Source organism: Chelonia mydas, chromosome 10, assembly GCF_015237465.2.
Source record: "Chelonia mydas isolate rCheMyd1 chromosome 10, rCheMyd1.pri.v2, whole genome shotgun sequence".
Taxonomy (NCBI): Eukaryota; Metazoa; Chordata; order Testudines; family Cheloniidae; genus Chelonia; species Chelonia mydas.
This window is the reverse complement of record NC_051250.2, coordinates 70,869,154-70,889,228: the sequence shown is the minus strand read 5'-3', so window position 1 is coordinate 70,889,228 and position 20,075 is coordinate 70,869,154. Positions and strand designations below refer to the sequence as shown.

Here is a 20,075-nt window from a genome sequence, read left to right as displayed (position 1 = left end):
TGACATAGTTTCTGAAGATGTTGCAGGGTGTGATCTCTCTCCAATAAATGTGCTTGGTCCTTGGTGACTTTCCTGCGCCTGAACTATATAGTGCTCAGGAAGAGTCATTCTTGGAGCCTCTTTGACCCAGGCTTCATGTAATTAAAGAAGGGCAACAATTTCCTTCAGTGGCTTCAACACCATGGGTATGAAAATTTTCCAGATGGCATTCCTTACTATTAACCTTTTATTCTGACTGTTGCTATATAGCACATTGATATGAGTGTGAGGAGAAAATAGTCTATTATTTTCAACTATATACAACAGTATAGCTTATGTAATTTAGTGTATTTCCTACTTTTTATCTGTGTGGTAGTTAATGTTATAGGAGAGATGCATGTTAAATGGAATTTGCCAATGACAGCATGGTTCTGTAGGTGGCTGTGGTCTCTTTGTTTCCTCCTGGTAAATGTAGTAATTAAAGCAAAGTTCGCCATATTATTCACTCCGTACAGTCTCTGTTTGCACTGTCAGGGTAATTAAAGTTACTTGGAAAGAGCAATCTAGTATGAATACTGATTACTGAAACCCAGTGCAATCAATGATACTGTGATTAATTTTCTCACAGAAGTGATACAGAACTGGTAACTCTTAGGCTGTTTTTGTGCTGTGTGTACAAGGCATACAGTAACTCTGTGACAGCATTGGGTGCTGGGATCTCATCTCTCTCGGAACCCAAATAGCAGAATTTCCCAGAACGGAACTGAAACGATTCTGTGTTCCATTTCAGCCTGAAAAGGAGCCAGAATACCTCACAGGATTTCATTACAAAAGCAATCCATTTCTATTGTTGTTATCCTAACATCCCTGTATGCAACAAAGGACACCACTTGAGCTTCTGTTTGACTTTAATGATTGTATCTGCAGTGGTGCTGGATGGCAGTTACCTCTAGTAACTTGGGTTTAATATGTGTATTTCATTTTGGAAGATATTGTCACAGAAGGGAGGACTTCATTATTGGACCAGTCTTTGGTGAGGGGTGGTGGTGGGGGAGGGTGGAGAGAGAGTCTATTTTATCATACTTGTATCCAGAAAGAAATCTATATAGCCAGTATTGTTCCATGGTTCAGTCTTTCTTATTGAAGATGGTTTTCAGAGGGGTTGCTGTGTTAGTCTGTATCAGCAAAAACAGTGAGGAGTCCTTGTGGCACCTTAGAGACTAACACATTTATTTGGGCATAAGCTTTTGTGGGCTATAACCCACTTCATGAAAGCTTATGCCCAAATAAATGTGTTAGTCTCTAAGGTGCCACAAGGACTCCCCGTTGTTTTTATTGAAGATGCTGATTCTAGTAGGAGAATGATCTCTCTTAGCTCAGCTTCTCCTCCTGCTGGACTCTACAGTGAATCTGCAGTCATGTACTTACCTTGTGTATTCAGCCAGTTACCTTGGAAATGATTATGATGACTCATGGCCAAGTATTATTTGACCTCACTGCAGGATTAACCATGAGCAAGAGGCAGTGGTGTGGGAGACCAGCCCTTGTTGAAACATCATAGCCAGGGTAATTAACAAGTCCTTCATGATTACACAAATTAAGAAAACCATGAGCAAAGTGAATGGCTTGTGGCCTATCACCACGTGATAGAACTAGGAGTGTAGGTTCTCTGCCTAGCATAAAAGGTAGGGTGACCAGACGTCCAACTGCCGCGATATTACATAACATAAGCTCAAGACTGAGAAGTTGTTGGTTTGCTTGGGTTTTTTTGTGTAGGGGGTGGAGCAGGGAAGGAGGAGGTTTAAAGAGAAAAGTTTTTAAACTTCATTAAACCTAATATGCAAAAGAAACATTGCCATTTTGTTTCTGAACTTTTTCTGGCAGTTCTGGTTTGAAAACATACCAGCGCTCTGCTAGTGCATGCAAACCAGAAAGGGGAACTGACCAGGCTAGGTTCTGCCGTCTAAGCTAGGGGAAGTGTTTAAAAATAACAAACTCCCATAAAGAGAGAGCATTTGATTAGACTGAATAACATAAGGTAGCATTAGGCAAATACTTTTTTTAAACACGTGCCTGTAACTGCTAGAGCCCCTTTCGATTCTCATTATAGATAAAAAATATTCCATAGTCTGAAAGTCTTCCTTTAAACAAAAGTTGTTAAGGGCAGAGTCCAAGGCCTGCTACATTTCATCTTACTCTGAGTAATCTGCTCTTTTACTGTGTGTTTTCATTGTTGGTCATATGATAACTAATCTTTAAAAGAAATCTTTTGACTATTCAAATACAAGCCTTTACTTCTGTACGTGACAAAACTGAAGGAAGGATTTAAATTTATAACCAGAGGTTGAAGATAGGGCAAGATTGTTATTTATATAGGGATCATTTTTAATTGAAATATTAGATTCCGAATAAACTATATTACTGGGCTGGATTGTACATCAAATTAGGTCACCAACTGTGATGTCTTGCAAATATTCAGGACTTGACAGTTCTACTCCCACAATGACACAGTGGAAATATCCAATAACCCAGTAAAATTATCATACAAATATGTAAGCAGAAATGGATCAGACTTCATTTTCTTGTGGGTCATTTAACATGTTATGGATTCATAGAAGGAATAGCTTAGTGTTTGGACCGTGAAAACCCACAGTCTCCTTTAAACACAGACACATGTTCATATGTACAGTCACAATTTTGAAATTGTATTACAGTGAGACTTTCGAGGATTTTTTTTAGGATTTGTTGGTGGGTTAGGACTGAAAAGTTCCTATGAAGAGTTGAATACTGGAAGTGGCAGTTTGTTAAAAGCACCTGATTATAAAATTGTTCCATCTTGCATTCCCATTGCTAGGTAGTGTTGGGGGAGGCAGGGTGGGCCAGAACTGGACTGGGTTTTGTTCTGAAGTAATGATCACCTCAGCCAAGAGGAGGAACAAAAGTGGGAAAATCACTGTCTAGATTTGTACCAGGAGTGTTGCATAATTAACAGAATGTCACTTGTCTCTCTATTGGGTGGTGGTAATTAGGGTTGTTTTTATACAAGCTCTGTTTCCTTTGCTTACTGCTGCGAAGGAGATTAGTAAGAACTTTTGATTTTGAGATGCTTAGGAGAGGTCACCCCATCTTTTACCTTTTGATCTGTGTGCACATATATAAAATGTTTATTACCCCCCATTGGATTACAAACCACATCCAGTTGGCACAGACAGGGTGTGCCTATGCCTAAAACACAAAACCTATAACAAAGAATAACTTGAGAGAGACCACATTTTCAACAAAAACACCTTCTATATGCTAGAATAAATTTAACGGGGTCTGTCCTCTTCTTCCTCCCATTGCAAAAGCGGGATAGTTCCCATGCTCCAAGATTAAACTCTGTCTCAGAGTCAATAGCATACTTGGGCAGTTATAATTATCACTTAGTTTACAATCTGAAGGCCTTTATGTTGGAAAAAGGGGTAAACAGTGAGGTGGCAAAATTTGCAGATAATACAAAACTACTCAAGATAGTTAAATCCCAGGCAGACTGCGAGAGCTACAAAAGGATCTCTTGTGACTGGGCAAAAAAATGGCAGATGAAATTCAGTGCTGATAAATGCAAAGTAATGCACATTGGAAAACATCATCCCAACTGTACATATAAAATGATGGGGTCTAAATTAGCTGTTACCACTCAAGAAAGAGACCTTGGAGTCATTGTGGATAGTTCTCTGAAAATATCCACTTAATGTGTAGCGACAGTCAAAAAAGCAACAGAATGTTGGGAATCATTAAGAAAGGGATAGATAATAAGGCAGAAAATATTATATTGCATCTATATAAATCCATGGTACGCCCACATCTTGAATACTGTGTGCAGATGTGATCATCCCATCTCTAAAAAGATATATTGGAATTGGAAAAGGTTCAGAAAAGGGCAACAAAAATTATTAGGGGTATGGAACAGCTTCTGGGATAAGACTGGGACTTTTCAGCTTAGAAAAGAGACAACTAAGGGGGGATATGATTGAGGTCTATAAAATCATGACTGGTATGGCGAAAGTAAATAAGTGTTATTTACTCATTCTTATAACATAAGAACTAGGGGTCACCAAATGAAATCAATAGGCAGCAGGTTTAAAACAAACAAAAGGAAGTATTTCTTCACACAACACACAGTGAACCTGTGGAACTCCTTGCGAGAGGATATTGTGAAGGGCAAGACTATAACAGGGTTCAAAAAAGAATTAGATAAATTCATGGAGGATAGGTCCATCAATGGCTTTTAGCCAGGGCGGGCAGGGATGGTGTCCCTAGCCTCTGCTTGCCAGAAGCTGGGAATGAACGACAGGGGTTGGATCACTTGATGATTATCTGTTCATGCCCTCTGGGGCACCTGACATTGGCCACTGTTGGAAGACAGGATACTGGGCTAGATGGACCTTTGTTATTGCAGTAGGACCTTGTTTTGCCCTTTTGTTGATTTTTCTATTTCACCTCTCCACTGACAACCTTTTACTGACCTTCCTTTCTAAACTAGATACTCGGTGCCCTGACTGTTCTACAGTTATTTGCTACAGGAGTAAAAGGAAGCATTATGATCATCTAATAGCAGATAGGGATCCAACAGGTATCATAAAAGGGACTTGGCTTGCTATGTAGCCTGCATATAAGCAGGAACATTTACCAGGTCCCAGTAAAGGAGGGTTCAGAAGAGCATAATATAGATTAAGGGTATGTCTACACAGCCGACAGCGCTTTAAAGTGGCTGGGGAGTCGCAGCTCCAGCGCTGGAGAGAGGTCTCCCAGCGCTGTAATAAAACCACCTCTGCAAGGGCAATAGCTACCAGCGCTGGGAGCGCGGCTTGTAGCACTGTCTATACTGCCACTTTACAGCGCTGAAACTTGCATCGCTCAGATTTTTTTTCCCACACCCCTGAGCGAAGAAAGTTTCAGCACTGTAAGTGGAAGTGTAGACTAGGCCTTAGTCCCTTATTGGAAGATGAGATGATTACTGCTGAAGATCCCCTATTAGTGGAACAGAATTGTGGGTGGATCTAATGCTCCGCTGAACTAAAGCAGAAGCTTCACTGGAGTTAAGACGCTGTAGCTAATTTAGGACAAAGAATCATTTTAAAATTAAAGAATGAAATATATATTGCTACTTTTTTTAATATACTCTTGTTTTTTGGGCTTGAAAAAAGTGAGATTGGTTACTCTGTCCCACTATGTTATTTTTATCAACCCAAGGGAAAATAATATTCTGCTGCTAAAATCAAATCCCCAATCAAGCTGATGTATGGTAATACAATATCAAGTATGAACTAAGGGGTCATGAAAATTGTTCCGTTCATGATGCCTTACATGCTTTCAGCAGCTTTTTTACCAACTTGAGTACGCATCAAGTGGTATAATGCAGTTAAACCATTTTGTTAAACTGAACATTTATTTTGTTTGTGTTACTGCTTTCCTTTTGCTTTCTAAAATGAAGCATTTCACCAAACTGCTGCCTTTTTGTTTTCCCTGTTGAGCTCATGTTTATAACCCATAATTTGAAATGTTTTCCTTTTTGCCAGAAGTAAATGCTGATGCTGCAGAGTAGTTTGAGCTTTACATCTTGTTTGGTACTTTGTGGTGATATTTATTTATCTTCGGTTCTTATGTAGTCTTCCTTTCCATAGCATCTGACAGCCTCACAGGTTTTAATGCATTTGTCCTCACAACACTCCGGTGTAGGGTGACCGGATGTCCCGATATTTAGTTGTTTGTCCTGTGTGCCGACTGATGTACGGTCGGGACGCTATTTGTCCCGATATTTTGTGGCACTCCGGCTTTTTTTGCTTTTCCTGAGGAGGCAAAAAACTTAGAGCCGGCCCTGGTGAAGGGGTGAGCCTGTGGCTGCCCCCCCATGTGTCCCGATATTTTGTTCTTGTCATCTGGTCACCCTACTCCTGTGAAATAGGAAAGTGCTAGTATCCTTGTTTTACAAATGGCGAACTGCGTCACAGAGAGGCTAAGTGATTTGCACAAAGTCACACAGGAAGTTTGTGGTGGAACAGGAAATTGAACTCGAGTCTCCTCTAAGTCCCAGTGAGTGCCCATTGTGTAAGTTTGTGAGGTGGGGATTTACCCACTGGGCCTTGGACTGCTACGTGCAAGCTTATTTTAAGTGGGTTACATGATTTAACATTCCTATTAATCTGTCTAAGGCTTCATTTCTCTCTCTTTCCTTTTAGCTGTAGTTTAGGAAGTTAGGACTTAAATGAGAGTAGGAAGAAGCCCTTAATTGTTCTGTTGCAGTAACAATAGTTGGCTGCAGGCAAACAAAACTTCACTCTTAACATACTGGTCGGGTAAGAAATGTTGTGTTTGTGAACCATGTCGTTAAAACAATAAAGAAGGTGATTATATGCCATACCATTGACTCCATGTTCCCTATAGTGTTTTATTGTTTATCATTTTCAGAAGTTGTCCTGTGTGAAATATCTAATTCATTAGGGCCTGCTCCTGTAATGCTGAAGTCAATGGAAGTTTTGCACTGGTTTCAGTGGGAGCAGAATTAGGCTCTTAAGCATCATGTGTGTGTCTCTGTGGTAGTTGCCATTTGCCAACAATTACCATGCATTTGGGGTACCCCAATTATTTCCTCTTCTGAATATGTAGAAATATTATATCTCTGTTACTACTGCATGGTTCTATAACTTTCAGAAAATGTTGACTTTTTAATGTTGTTCACTATATTTGTCCTTAATTATGTTCAAATGGGGAGGTTCTGCCTAAATTTTTTGTAATTCATTTAATTTTAGGATTTTTTTCTACTTGACTGCTGCTGTTTAAAGTGAAATAAATTGCTATTGAACGATGAATATCTTCATTTAAAATATATACTTGATTTTGCATTTTTTAAAATGTATGTTCATGCTTATTCTCCTCCACCACTGAATATGTTCCCACCTAGGAAACTACTGGTAATAGAAAAGTCTGCCCTCTCTACTTTATTAAATAACCTTTCTTCTAGAAGACCAAAAGAGTAAACAAGTTGTGTAACAAATGATCACTTGGCAATAATAGTCATGTGGACTTGTTTTAAAATATTCTTAATAATGAAACCTCTACAAAGCTAAAATAGAGACATGATATAACCAAAACCAGTTGTATACTGCAGCCTCTCTGGTATACTTCAGTGCATTATGCAGAGTTATTAAAAGGAGATGAAGCCAGCTAAACGACATATGTCATAGGAAAAAAATGGTGAAGACTGTATAGGGAGTATATATGATGGTGTGTTTGGAAGCTATATAATGCCATAGATTTTATGACAACCCTACATTAACAAGCCACTGAGTGTGTATTGAAGAGGTGGAAAGACTTTGGCTAGGAAATAGATTTCAGCGTTGAAGGTTTAAAACTTTGAATGTGGCCTTTCTCCATTGTTGTTGCAATATCTATTTATTTCAGCCTGTAGTAAATCTGTGTGTTGCAAACAGTGGGTATCTCATGCGCATACACTAAATCACACCCGGCGTCCTTAAATTTCAAAAGCAGAGTGCTAAACTCCTTGAACAAAAGAACTCCTTTATCTGGTAGCAGTAGTTGGATCCCTTAATCTTTGTGTGTGCCAGCCACCCAGGGGCAAAGGCACTGACACAAAGCCAATACATAGCATACAGAATAAACAATTTTTACACTAGGTATCTTTTCCTGTTTAAATCCTTTTGTAGAAAAAGTTCAAGTCACCGTGACAGGGTCATGATAGAGGGCACAATTAGCACAGGAATCCCGAGTCAATTACTAAAGCAAACCTAGCCGGCTCTTCCAATGTAACTTTAAATAGCTGCCGAGGCTAAGAACCTATTGTTTGGTGTATTAAATATGAATCCTCAAAATAGGAGGCTTGGACAGGATTTCCACTTTCAGCTGGGTAGGAAGTGAAGTCATGTTTTAAGGCATTCATTGGTTTTGTTTAGCTACAACACTGTTTTGTCTCCATGTGTGCTTTGTTTAATGATAAGGAGCCTGCAGGAAATGATACCACCCTGTTAAACACACCCTCAGTTTTAGTCAAGCAAATTTATGGTACTGGTATAAGTTAGACCCAGCTTGGTTGTATATGGTAAGTTAACCATTAGCAGTTAACTCTTTAAAAAGAAAAGGAGGACTTGTGGCACCTTAGAGACTAACCAATTTATTTGAGCATAAGCTTTCGTGAGCTACAGCTCACTTCATCGGATGAGCTTTGTAACTTCCAGGTTTCCATATTTTTTCTGTGTATTATCTCCCAGGGTGTCTCCACAGAAAAAATAAAAGGCAGTTTTGTCAGTTTTCTTCAGTTCTGAGTGCACAAGTGCAGGTGGACGAGAAGCCTGTGTTAATTTTAATTTTTCGTGTTTATATATCGTGCTGTTGCCTGAAGCAAATTTAGCATCTAGCTATGAGAGTGTAACGCAGCACTACAGCTAGTACAGAACAAGGAGCAATGGTCTCAAGTTGCAGTGGGGGAGGTCTAGGTTGGATATTAGGAAACACTATTTCACTAGGAGGGGGGTGAAGCACTGGAATGGGTTACCTAGGGAGGTGCTGGAATCTCCATCCGTAGAGGTTTTTAAGGCCCGGCTTGACAAAGCCCTGGCTGGGATGATTTAGTTGGGGTTGGTCCTGCTTTGAGCAGGGGCTTGGACTAGATGACCTCCTGAGGTCTCTTCTAACCCTAATCTGCTGTGATTCTTTATAGCTCAGATGTGTCTTTTTACAAGTGTGGAGGATAAAGTTTTACCATTCTGACAATTTACCTGCATAATGGAGTCGCAATAGAGACTCCATAGTTCAAGCTGTAGGACCGTTTCTATTGTAAGCTCACTTTTTTGCCTTCACTTCCAATTTCTGTTTCTAAAAAAAACCAAACAAATTTGCTTTCTGCATACATTTTTTCATGTTGTGTCCCTGCCTAGAGAAGCCGTTTTTTTAAAAAAAGCTGGAGGTTAATCAGAGAAGCCAATTTAGTTATGCTACTGAAAAATGGATGGCATTTCACTTTCTAAAAATGTTTTTTTAACATTTGCCTGCTCCTAGGCAAACGTTGGTTTCTTATCAGCGCTGAACCTCTCTTAACACAGATTTTGTATGGAATCTTGGAAAGAAAATGTACCAATCCACACTGAACTGAGAGTGGGCAGAGCTCAAGTTGTTAGGGTAGTTAGTGGATAGGTAAGAGATCCTTCAGTTGTTTCTAGTTTCACCTTATATGCTCTTAATATTGTAGATTTTGTAATTTGCTTACAAAGAGGGCAATGTGTAGAAGCTTGCCATAGCTCAAATTCAATCGTACCCCATGTGCACCGATAAATAAAACTGCTTTTCAATCTGTTTATGTATTTGTAATATGCCCAGTGATATGCTTGGTACCTCTCAAAAGAGAAGGCAGACCTTCTTGCTGCCCTGAGGAGTGTACAGACTAAATCAAACCTAATTGAGACAGGGGACAGAGGGACAATACGGTAACTCAGCAAGAGCTATTGGATGGTCTGATGGAGTAGTGCTTGGTGTGTATGAGTTTTCACAGAGTTAATAAGTGTGTTCATTGACTAATGTCAAGTCGATATTGTGTCATAAATGTGTCTTGATGGTTCTAAGTGGGAAAGGCATTCCATGCAGAGGAATAGCAGGGAAGAAAACACACAAATGTTTGTGAAAGTAGTGGGCAAATGTGGTATGAAGGCTGGTGTCACTGGCAGAGCAACTAAAATTCCTATTAGAATATTATTTGGTGTTATACAGTGGTCATGCTTAACAATTTATCATTTGCCTTAGATCGCTGTTTCTCAGCCCATACGTCGTGACTCCCCAGGATGTCATGAAAGGCAATCCAGGGGTCACAAGACACTGAAAATTTTACTACAATTAAAGCCACTCTCTTCCACTCCCTGCCCACCATTTCCCTTCAAGGACAAGTATTCTTGACCTCTTGAAACATATTCAAATTAGATAGACTTATTATTGTTGTTACTGATACTTTACTAAAGAAGTAAGAGTAAAAAGTGAATGGGAGTCATGAAGTTTTTTTATTTCTAATAAGGAGTTTCTGTGGCTGATATTGCAATTTCCTGTGATAACTCTGGGAGATCTTATAGTGTTAAATTTATGGATTATCTTTGAAAACTCATGGCAATCGGGAGAGGTCCCGGATGTCTGGAAAAAGACTAATGTAGTGCCCATCTTTAAAAAAGGGAAGAAGGAGGATCCTGGGAACTACAGGCCAGTCAGCCTCACCTCAGTCCCTGGAAAAATCATGGAGCAGGTCCCCAAGGAATCAATTCTGAAGCACTTAGAGGAGAGGAAAGTGATCAGGAACAGTCAGCATGGATTCACCAAGGACAAGTCATGTTTGACTAATCTAATTGCCTTCTATGATGAGATAACTGGCTCTGTGGATGAGGGGAAAGCAGTGGACGTGTTGTTCCTTGACTTTAGCAAAGCTTTTGACATGGTCTCCCACAGTATTCTTGGCTACATTGTCGGGCTCAATGGGTAGTGATCAATGGCTCCATGTCTAGTTGGCAGGCGGTATCAAGTGGAGTGCCCCAAGGGTTGGTCCTCGGGCCAGTTTTGTTCAATATGTTCATTAATGATCTGGAGGATGGTGTGGATTGCACCCTCAGCAAGTTTGCAGATGACACCAATCTGGGAGGAGAGGTAGATACACTGGAGGGTAGGGATAGGATACAGAGGGACCTAGACAAATTAGAGGATTGGGCCAAAAGAAATCTGATGGGGTTCAACAAGGACAAGTGCAGAGTCCTGCACTTAGGACGGAAGAATCTCATGCACCGCTACAGACTAGGGACCAAATAGCTAGGCAGCAGTTCTGCAGAAAAGGACCAAGGGGTTACAGTGGAAGAGAAGCTGGATATGAGTCAACAGTGTGCCGTTGTTGCCAAGAAGGCCAATGGCATTTTGGGATGTATAAGTAGGGGCATTGCCAGCAGATTGAGGGACGTGATCGTTCCCCTCTATTCGACATTGGTGAGGCGTCATCTGGAGTACTGTGTCCAGTTTTGGGCCCCACACTACAAGAAGGATGTGGAAAAATTGGAAAACATCCAGCGGAGGGCAACAAAAATGATTAGGGGGCTGGAGCACATGACTTATGAGGAGAGGCTGAGGGAACTAGGATTATTTAGTCTGTGGAACAGAAGAATGAGGGGGGATTTGATAGCTGCTTTCAACTACCTGAAAGAGGGTTCCAAAGAGGATGGATCTAGACTGTTCTCAGTGGTAGCAGATGACAGAATGAGGAGTAATGGTCTCAAGTTGCAGTGGGGAAGGTTTAGGTTGAATATTAGGAAAAACTTTTTCACTAGGAGGGTGGTGAAACACTGGAATGCGTTACCTAGGGAGGTGGTGGACTCTCCTTCCTTAGAAGTTTTTAAGGTCAGGCTTGACAAAGCCCTGGCTGGGATGCTTTAGCTGGGGATTGGTCCTGCTTTGAGCAGGGGGTTGGACTAGATGACCTCCCTGAGGTCCCTTCCAACCCTGATATTCTATGATTCTATGATTGTCAGGGCCAGGAATTATATGTAATTCCATGGGGAAGGATGACCACAGCTCTTCCAGGAACTAAGATTAGGTGAATTGACTCAAGTTGTGATACCTCCACCAAGAAGTGCCACCACCTAGAGAGGCATATAGTAGTTCAAACTGGATTCTCCAGAGACCAACAGACAAAAAAAGGACTTCTGGATAAGTAGTCTCAGTTTAAACTGTCTCAGGGCTACCTTTCTCATCCAGCAAATGGTCAGAACTTTGTGGCCAAGGGGGACCCCAATCCTTCCTGGGAAGGGTTGGAAGGACTTTGACCTACTGAGGCCCTGTAAGACTGATGGATGACCTCTGGTAAGCTTCTAGCATGCATGTAGGAACGTTTATTGTTTTTATATGTTTTCTCTGTATTGCTTTCACCTTAAGAATAAATGTGTTGCTTATAAAGGTCTGTGCTTAACTTATAACTGCTTTCAGTTATGCTGTTCATAAGCCATCAGAGAGAACTGAAGTGCAGATGCTAGCTTGTTTAGGGAGTCTAGTTTGCTGGGAATATCACAATGTAGTCTGGGGAAAACACCAGTTAGGAGGGGGAGAGATGCAGCTTTCCACCCAAGAAAGGTAATGGCTGGAAGTCTAAAAGTAGGTGCCCGTGATGCGCCATGGAGGGGGAATACAGGTGCAGTTTTCCTGAACTGTGACAGTTGTCAACCTGAAAGGAAAGCCAGATCTTTTCAAAATTATGACAGAGATCTGGCCTTCCTTCAGTTGTTCATTATATTCAAAAGCCATACTGCATGCTTTTTGGCCATGTCACCAGGATGGATAAAAACAACCCGGTGCACTGTGATCTCAAACTCTCCATTGATGAGCCAAGGGGTGCATGCCCTGACCCCAGTTTGCAGTATTGACTCAGATCTGGGAAGTTCAATATACAATGCCTGGTGCGATGCCATCAGCTGTGGTCATTTTGGCTGGCACAGTGGTCCTCGGTAGTCTATGCACGCTGGATGTTGATGATGAACCTGAAAAGATTGGGAGAGACTGCTTTGAGCTGGTGCCTTAGATAACCAAATGACTGGCTGCAGTGTTGTAAGTATTTCCTGTAGTATGCATAGGGGAACTGTGCCATACAACAAGCATGTTTGTGTTTTTCAGAGTAAATGAGTTGATACTTACCATACATAAAGGAAATCCCTCCAGCATAGTCGTTAGAGGGGGGAACAGATGACCAGGACTAATTGAGTATGCCATCAGTGTCACTGACTGTTTGATCTTGGGCAAATCACTTAACCTTGCTCTGCAACCTGTAAAATGAGCATAATCGTGTTAACTATCACTTATTTCATAGAAACGTTGGGAAACTCAGCTAACATTTCTAATGCTATTTGATGTGCTCTGGGGAAGGAGTTGCTGCAGTCCAGATATTATTGTAAGGGGGTCTTTGAAGCTGAGAGAAATGTTACCCCACTGGAGACTGTCTCTTCAGAAGGCTTTATGTGTGCATTCATGTTTTGAAACATACACGCACCATTCCTGAAGACATTTCAAAGCAGGGGGCAGGGTCCTCTTGAGCAATCTTAGCATTTGTCATGCTCATTGCTTAATTGCTCCTCTTTCTTTTGAACTGATTGCCAAAGTCAGAACCTGTCCCAGACACTCACCCCTTGAATCTGATGTTTTGTCAGATTGAGGGAAGGAGAACATCAAAGCATTTGAGGGGATAGAATACGGTTACCCTTTAGGAGAACATGCCCCTTGGGTTAGCAGAACATGTTTGATCCCATTAGATATAAATGAATTGTCACTTCCCTTGCTTCTCTGAAAGCTGTACTGGTTATTTTATGTGAGTTCTGAGAGACCTTTACTGTATGCAGATCAGTGCATAAAGTGTTTGCAGTACACTGCACTGAACGCCCATCTGGTTTTGCTTTAAATTGGGTGCAGAAACTCTGATGTTCAGGGTTTCTCTCTCTCTGTTCTGTTCATGGGAACTCTGTTCAGCATGGCTAATGGATGTCTGCTATGAGAACATGAGTGCAGTGCCAGTTTATTTGACAGCGGGAGTCCAAATATCCCACCTGGGATTTCTCTTGCTACTCTCCTAACTGAAAAGCCTGTACTAGTGTCAGCTAGGTAGAGGAATTGCTTAGTTTCATTTAGGAGGTGTAAGAAGTGACTGACCTGAACTATTTGTCTGTGCACTACCTCACTCCCTTAACTATTACTTGGCAGTGCTTGGAGAAGTTCAGTCTGAATTGTGAATGACAGCAGGCTGTCAGAGTAGGGATTGTCACACTGTCTGGAGAGGCTGACAACTATGAGTGCCAATCTCAGATCAGACTGTCAGAAAATAGAGCAGACACCCCAAACTGGTGGTATATTTTATAATTAGATTTCACCAAGCCAATAACAAATATGCACTCCTGGATTACTATCCCAGAATTACATGGAGTCACAGATGATCCCGTTAGACTCTCCAGCCTGTCTTGCCACGCAGACAGATTGAATTTAGTGATAAAAGGTTATTAAAATAAAAAAATCACACCACTTCAGGTTACTCCCAAGCCCAAAGGGTCAGTCGCTTACCCCACGTCAGTGGATACTCTTGATCTCAAAAGCAAGCAGCCGATTTCTCTAGTAAACTAATGAAAGGTTTATTGGGTAAGAAAAATAATTGAGTGTTATTGAGGGGTTAAAGCAGGTAAAAAATATTAACAGGTGAGTCAAAGGTCGTAAGCCCAAAAGGATATCAGAGATGTAGTAATCTGCTAGTGTTCATAAATCTCTCTTGGTTACACAAAGTAACTTGCGGGATCTGTCTTGCATCTGGAATCCTTTCCTATGAGTGTCCAAAAAGTTCAGAGATGCAGGATCATTCCCGTAGACAAGTATTTATAGATCTTGCTCACAGAAGACACTCTGACCAGTGTCTTCGCCCATGTGGGTTTTGATGAGTAGCAACTATAAGACTTAGTTTGTGAATTTCCATTTTTGAACACAACAGCCCTTGCTTTGAAGTTAGCATTTTACTTCCATTGCATTCACAAGTAATTTAGTTACAATGATATACAAAATTCAATTCTACTAGGGATAGATAAGTGAAAACAATACAAGTAACATTTCATTAGTTTTCATGCAGTTTACACTCAGACATCTTTTCATCTTAGCACTAATACACACTTTGGTCTAGGGTTATCCAATTACAAGGTATACATAATGTAATGCGATAATAATCAGCAAGTAATAGATAAGTGAAAACAATATCATTCATATTTCCTTTGAACTAAATTAAAACATGAGTGAATTAGTACACTTAACATTTCTTTGCTATTCACACGCAAGTGAATTGACCTATTGCTCTGACCTGAGCTGGCCTGTCAGCATCACAGGGGTATTATAGGCACATTTTGCAGATGAGACGCTTCTGGAAATAAAGAGAAAGTTAGAGTTTAAAAAATAGCAGCAGCAAAAGCCATACTTGTCCTGTATGTGATGGAGAGTCTTTCATTATGAATTATTTTTAACTTTACAGCCTAGTAAACTGCCACCGCAGGTTGCTAACAGTGTCTGTGTTGGTGAAAACAGAAAGTGTGCAGCACCTGAGCTGGTTTGCATGGGATGATGCCATGTCATTACTGTATTATGTACATTCTATCAATATTTTTGTGTAACAGGGGTTGAAAAGTTTACCAGACACCTGCTATCCAGAGGACTAATCCTGCAGCTTGAGGAATAAATGAAAGGCAGGGTGGGAGACCCCACTGGCAAAGTCCAGGAGCAGTAACCTAGTGAGAAACTCATCCACCCCCGTAGCCCTCAGTTGCTGGGATTTCTGTCCCTGGATCTTGATTAGGACTTGTCTGTATTAGTAATGTACTTATTGATGGCAATAGGTGTCATCGACTGGTGGCAAGGATGGTTAAACTGCAAATCCAGGATTTGCACCATTTCAGAAACCATGTTCCAGACCTTGCTCTGAGGAGAGCTCAGCCACAGGCTTCTGGAATGGTGTTGAAATTGGTTTGGTCTTCTCCTGCAGTTAAGCAATTTTAGCATTGGTTCTGCCGCACCCACTGTTTCGTCTTTCACATCAGCCTTTAGCTAGTAGGTGTTTGATAAATTTGAATCTCCACTCCATTCTAGCTGCTGGAAGGGAGGAGTTTTGTGTCTCATCTCCTAATTCCAGAGCCTCCAGGTTGCAGGGAGAGGTCTCAGCTACTCCTTCTGCCCTAGCCTCTGTTTTTGTGTGTCCTCCTCTCCTGTGGAAGCCTCTGTTGCCTACCCCTATTGCACATATTTTTCTCTGGAAGCAGCATGACATTAGCCTGATACTTGACAATTTGCTGCCTACAGAGTCCTGAATAGCAGCTGTGAAACTGACCTTTCTACTGAAACTGACCATTTGGCTGATGCTTGACAAATCTAGGAGCAACAGCAAAGGCATTGGAGTAGTCTGCGTTCAGACTGGGAAGACAAACCTCCATTTGGTTATATCTGGAAGGTTTTCTTCCTTACCATAGGGGCTAGAAACTTCTTTTTCTTTGTAAATGAAAGTGATAACTGAGACCCCTACCTAAACACAAGGGAAGGCTTCCCACTCATCATCCATGTGTGTGGGTAAATGGAATTTTCAAGCCCAATTGTGAAAAATCCTTCATCTTTTTTATTTAATAAAATAAATAAATAGGGTTTGATCAACGTAGTAAGATGCTGAGGTCATGGGTAGAGAGAGCAGCTTTTCCAGTAATTAGTGAAGGGTCTGTGCTTGTTCTGGCAAAAACAGCAATGACGTCGGTCTACCATTGGAGCGAGAGACAGAGAGAGACTGCAGAGAACATTGAACTTGAAACATAAAACTTATTATTAAAGGGGCTTGTCAGACAATTTTAAGTATCCGTCATGCTAAAAAGATGAGATTTGTTTTCCCACCTTTTAAATTGCAGGGGAGTTTATCTTGCATTTTCTGGGTCTATGAAACTGCTGCCCTGTTGCACTAGCCTTTCATTAAAATAAGTAAATGAAAAGTCAGCAGAGCTGTGAAAATAAGCTTCTCTCTCTCTCTCTCTTCTTTGGTAAATATGAAAAGCAGCAATTTCCCTGTTCTCTGGAATACAGCAAGCTTAGTTCTGTCATGTGAAACCAAATCCAAATGGCAGGTGCAGTGTTGAACAAAAGAGATGTAACCACACACATAGAACATGTCTAAAGCATGTTATGTTCCAGTATTAATTGTTGCTTTTTGGTTGCTTAAGTGCAATTAGTTCATTGTCTTTACTGGCTAGGTGCTCCAAATGCTGACACCTGTGCTTTATTTCTGATGGGCTGCCATGGTCTCACAGAATTCTTTAAAATAGGGCTCTGTGAACTGAGGGGGAAGCCAAATGGGATTTAAGTGCCAAACTCCTCTTGACTTTCAATGGGAGTGAAGAGCCTTACTCCCCTTTGTGGCTTTGAAAACCTTCCCCTGAGTCTATTAGCAGTCCTGAATTTGTGTCTCGGTGCCTGAAGCTAGCCCACTAACAAGAAGGCTGTGATGTGATCATTAGATAAGAGAGTGGGGGGGTTCTCGTGCAGGAGGCACCACTGAGAACTTTTTGCCGTACAGTGTTTTCCTTTATATGCAAAAAGTAATGTGTCCAGGGACACCACATGCGGGTGTGTATGTACTAATGGGGGTGTCAAGGTTCCTTCCCCACTCTGAACTCTAGGGTACAGATGTGGGGACCTGCATGAAAAACCCCCAAGCTTATTTTTACCAGCTTAGGTTAAAACTTCCCCAAGGTACAAACTATTTTACCTTTTGCCCTTGGACTTTATTGCTGCCACCACCAAGCGTCTAACAAATATATAACAGGGAAAGAGCCCGCTTGGAAACGTCTTCCCCCCCAAAGTCCTCCCAAACCCTACAGCCCCTTTCCTGGGGAAGGCTTGATAAAAATCCTCACCAATTTGCATAGGTGAACACAGACCCAAACCCTTGGATCTTAAGAATAATGAAAAAGCAATCAGGTTCTTAGAAGAAGAATTTTAATTGAAGGAAAAAGTAAAAGAATCACCTCTGTAAAATCAGGGTGGTAAATACCTTACAGGGTAGTCAGATTCAAAACATAGAGAATCCCTCTAGGCAAAACCTTAGGTTACAAAAAGACACAAAAACAGGAATATACATTCCATTCAGCACAACTTATTTTATCAGCCATTTAAACAAAACAGAATCTAACGCATATCTAGCTAGATTACTTACTAAGTTCTAAGACTCCATTCCTTTTCTGTTCCTGGCAAAAACAACACACAGACAGACAGAGCCTTTGTTTCCCCCCCCCGCCCCTCCAGCTTTGAAAGTATCTTGTCTCCTCATTGGTCATTTTGGTCAGGTGCCAGCAAGGTTATCCTAGCTTCTTAACCCTTTACAGGTGGAAGGGTTTTTCCTCTGGCCAGGAGGGATTTTAAAGGTGTTTACCCTTCCCTTTATATTTATGACAGGGGGTGACCAATGTCCAAACCCACATTACTTTAGCTTAGTCATTTCTCTTCTCCGTTACAATTATGTTCATTTCCTTGGTTTTATTTTACAGGCCATGACTGCTGTGAGACAGTGAAGGTGGCACTTTGCACTGCCAAGGAAGGGCTTCCTGTTCTAGTGGTGGCAGAGGAAAGTTTTCAGTTCATTCAGGACGAGGCCTATGATGCAGCTCAGTTCCTAGCAACCTGTGCTGGCAACCAGCAAGCACTGAACTTCACAAGATTCCTGGACCGGTCAAGGCCTCCCTCTGGGGATGTGGATTTTCTGGATGAGAAAGTGGCTTTGGCATTTCGGCATCTGAAACTGCCAGCAGAATGGAATGTGTTGGGAACAGACCAGACGCTCAATGGTGAGAACTAGTAGCAACTGAGTAGTGTGTGTATGTATGAGAGAAAGAGAGAGAGGATCGCAGCATGTGTTGCAATGTTTCTGTTGTGGGGAGTTCCTCTGATGTATGAGGGGATTCTCCTATTGACCAGCAGACAGATCAATGACCTATGCTTTAGCCATGCTGAAGATGCCCTGGTGTAACTTTTCCCAGTACCCCATGCATATCCACAGAGTTTGGAGCAGGCCCTCGTTGTCTTGTCTTGGCACACAGACTGGTGCTTTTCTCTACCTCCTTTGTAATAAAAGAGCACAGATTGTCTTCGGTGATCCAGTGTTTTAATACCGTGCACAGAGAGTTCTGTTTTTATATGAGGAGTGTGTGTATCAGTATTACAGTGATAAGGCTTATAAATAAATATCAAGTCTGGTCCAAAGTCATGTTAAAACATACTCCTGGGAGTACTCAGTGTAACTGGTACACTGGTATGATCCTCTGGCTAGCTAGCAGCATTCATGGTGCAAGGCATATTCCATGCTGTGCTCAGCTGTTCAGAGAATGATAAGAAAGTGGAGCATGGCGTGGAAAATGAAGGGGTAAATGCTGAGGCAGTTTCCAGTGCATAGAGAGCAAGTGGGAAGTTAGTCTGTAGAAGGCCCAGAAGATACGGGCATGGGGAATTATGGGAATGACAGTAGAGGACTGGTAAGGCTTGAGCCCAGGTATTCACACCTTTGTTACCTCTACACTGCAAAGCAGGCTTGTAGGTGGACAGGTCATCGCTCAACCCACACACCCATCCACACCCTAGACAAGCTCACCAACTAGGAATGTAGTTGCTTACTAGGTGTGGGTTTAATTGCTTTGAGTGTGGACGATGGAAGGTATAGGCATTTCTGCACACCTTCATCTGCAGAGCACGTGCAGCATAGACAGAGCTATAGAGTCCTTGCCAAACTATTGAAACAGAACTACGAAGACCTACAAGTTTACGACAAGTACACCTGCTTGAAGCCCTGTGCCTGGGTGTCACATGGGAATTGTGGGGATGCATATAGATTCACAGTGCATTATATTTTTGTAGTGATTTATGGCATATGCCTGCACACAGAGAATATGATTGTGAGATCTGTACTATATTACTGCATGAATTCCCTTCTCAAAAAAAAAAGTGTGGGGGTGAGGGGAGGCAATGTACCCTTTGCATGTGGTGGAACAAGAATTGTTCTGTGCAGGCTAGCATGGCAACTTTGTTCTCACACAGCATGGTTTTCAGTAGTGTTTTGCGGTGGCTGCTCTTGTGTCTTTCAGTGAATAGCTCATGTCTGCTTGGTTTTCTTATAAACATGTATGCCTGGGCAGGTAATTGAACCAATTAGTGAATGTTCATAGTTTTGTACATATTAGGTGGTTTCTGCATTAAAATTCAACCATTGTGTCGTTGTTCGTTTACAGGTAGATAAACAAGCAATGCTGCCATTTCTTTCCTCTTCTTGCATAGCTCCTACATTCTTATTGTGTTTTCTGAGATTTTTTTTTATCCCCCTCTCAATTTAAGGATAATGCTAACGCATTCACTTAAATGCTGCTGTGTAAATAATGAAGTACGTTTAACTGACTAATAGTGGTCTTAGCCAGACAGTTGAAAATTATGTTTGAATCATTGGTGACTTAGGGCCTAGTTTGCAGACGTACTGACGACCAGTCTCTCTCTTTGACTTCAGT

The 20,075-nt window shown here is 41.4% G+C and overlaps 1 protein-coding gene across 16 annotated transcripts in view; it reads left to right on the top strand.

The window, feature by feature from the left end:
• AKAP13 (A-kinase anchoring protein 13) overlaps positions 1-20,075 on the top strand; it is a 323,045-nt gene that overhangs the window by 118,712 nt on the left and 184,258 nt on the right. For all 16 annotated transcript variants that reach the window (XM_043524664.1, XM_043524676.1, XM_043524674.1 and 13 more), the window contains exon 5: positions 18,075-18,371. In XM_043524664.1, coding sequence (XP_043380599.1) covers positions 18,075-18,371 — 297 coding nt within the window. The remainder of the gene's footprint in view (positions 1-18,074; positions 18,372-20,075) is intronic.